At 43.7% G+C, this 2,211-nt stretch overlaps 1 protein-coding gene across 1 annotated transcript; it reads right to left on the reverse strand.

Annotated features, from left to right (window-relative positions):
* Positions 1-222: 222 nt before the first annotated feature.
* On the reverse strand, positions 223-1,617 carry LOC134094192 (uncharacterized). The gene is made up of 2 exons (XM_062547621.1): positions 1,174-1,617; positions 223-892 (listed from the first exon to the last, which is right to left on the reverse strand). The coding sequence occupies exons 1-2, from the start codon at positions 1,608-1,610 to the stop codon at positions 445-447; spliced, it is 885 nt and encodes a 294-aa protein (XP_062403605.1). The 5' UTR covers positions 1,611-1,617; the 3' UTR covers positions 223-444.
* Between the last annotated feature and the right edge of the window lie 594 nt (positions 1,618-2,211).

Below are 2,211 nucleotides of genomic sequence, written 5' to 3' on the forward strand. Positions count from 1 at the left end.
ATACACATTTTACCATAGGGCTAATAGGTGAATATCTCCCATTTGTTGTGTGCGCGCATTTATCTGTGTTTTACCATAACTTAGGTGTGTGTATCTGTTCTGTGTGTACGTCTGTATGGCTGTATGCAAGTTTTGCACACACTTATCTCGACAAAGTGCCTTGTGATGGCAGAAAAGTGGAGAAACTGAAGCTGCCGCTCCCTTTTGAAAGGCTTATTGTTTATTTAAAGATTATTTATTTTTGTTATTAAACATAACATTTTGTTACATTTCATTTTGTTTTAAGAATAATTAATAAAGTGATTGGAAATAACCACGTTTTTGTGAACTTGTGAATTTAAAAACTGGTCTGGTCCGGGTCTGGTGTGGAACAGGTCTGGTCCTGGTCTGAAAGTAACCACTTTTTTGTGAACTTGAAAATGTTGTGGTAGGCAGCTGGCTAACCTAATGTGGCCTAAACAGATGATTGACCAGAGCCTGCCTGATTTCAACAGCTGCACCATCAGCTGGGTCATCTCTGTGTTGGTCCTGAGGCTGCTGAAGTGGAGGTGCTAGAAGTGGTGCTGTAGGGGGCAGCTGCTGTCTTCTTTCTTCACACATATTGTGAAGAATGCAACATGTGGCCACTACTGTAGGCATGAAATCATGGTGTATGTCAGACATCTTGCCCAGGATGCGCCATCTAGCTTTCAGATGTCCAAATGTGTGCTCTACTCTGACGCGGATGGCACTAAGACGCTCATTGAACAAGGTGTGTTCTTCCGTCAGGTTATTTCCCGAGTATCCCTTCATGAGCCAGGGTAGGAGAGGGTAGGCAGGGTCACCAGCAATCAGTAGAGGCACTTGGACTCCCTCTATTTCCATGCTGGCCTGAGGGTGTTTTTCTGGATGTCTGTAAATAGTAAACATAAAATATGTGCCATGCTTCTCTCAAATTGATAATCAGTTATCTAAATAGAATCGAAATAGAGACTCAATAATAAAATAGGTTTACAAAGGCAAAACTAGGGCTTGGCCAGGTACAAATCAGGTATGAAACTAAAAGTATACTGTACACCCATAACAAGCCAGTCTATGGGTGAATGATGTTCAGAAGCTCACAACCATAGCACCAGAGGTGATTTGTAAAATGTTTGTAATAGTGTTGAAAAGGGTAGTTGACATATAACCTACCTGAAGAGGTTGGATGTTGCGAACACAGCAGCATCATGTGCACTGCCAGGTGAACCGACACAGATGTCCCTAATGATGAGCCTGTCATCCACCACAGCCTGCAGCACGATTGAGGTCCAGCCTTTTCTATTCACATAATCCCTATACCCATCCCTGGGGGCACGAATGGGTATGTGAGACCCATCTATTGACCCATAACACTGCGGGAGCCCATGCGCTTCAAAATTGCGTTGTGCTATTTGTTGTGCCTCGATCTCGTTGGGCAGGTGGATGTACTTCCTCAGCAGTTTTTGGCAAATAGCCTCACAAACTCCATACACACACCTGTGGACGGTTGTTTTGCTGACTCCAAACGTCTCCGCCACCACCCTATATTCTGCGCAGGTAGACAGCTTATATACGGCAATTGCGACACGCTTATCTGCGGGCACCGGCATCCTGGGGCTATGCGCAGCTGGCTCCACAAGAGGCCTCACTGCATCACAGAGTTCATTAAAGGTGGCTCGTGACATTCTGAAATGTTGAATCCACAGCTCCTCTGTGAAGTCGTCGACAACACGTTCCCAAAAATGCCGAATACGCAACCGCTCCCACGTATAAGGGGCTTGTCGCTGCAATGCCTCCAGCAGTCGCCTCCTCCGTTGATGGCTGATAATTAGCGTTAGTGCCGTGGTGGCAATTTGAATGTATCTAATGTAAATCTGAATGATATCCGCCATGTCTCCTATGACTTACAGCACGCGAGAATACACGAGATTTTAATTGTGTTTATTATTTAATGGAAACACCGCAATTGCGAAAATTGTGATTTTCGATATTCAGACAATATCGACAAAGTTTTTGCGCATATTGGTAATGGAAACGCAGCTATAGAAACACACGACAAGGTCTGCATTTCTTCAATGTCTAGTAGTTTTTCTCGATTGCTTAGATGTGGTTAATGAAACTGGGATCCACTTGATCTTGACCTTCTTTCACAGAAGTCATCTTTCACAAATGATTTAACAAATTTTCATTGATTTAACACATTTCACATCC

Source organism: Sardina pilchardus, chromosome 10, assembly GCF_963854185.1.
Source record: "Sardina pilchardus chromosome 10, fSarPil1.1, whole genome shotgun sequence".
Classification (NCBI taxonomy): domain Eukaryota; kingdom Metazoa; phylum Chordata; class Actinopteri; order Clupeiformes; family Clupeidae; genus Sardina; species Sardina pilchardus.

What these genes read in the sequence shown, in the direction of transcription:
- LOC134094192 (XM_062547621.1), bottom strand. Translation starts at nt 1,610, where the DNA reads ATGCCGGTGCCCGCAGATAAGCGTGTCGCAATTGCCGTATATAAGCTG. An exon ending in GCAACATCCAACCTCTTCAG is followed by an intron (nt 893 to 1,173) that starts GTAGGTTATATG and finishes TACTATTTACAG; the next exon opens with ACATCCAGAAAAACACCCTC.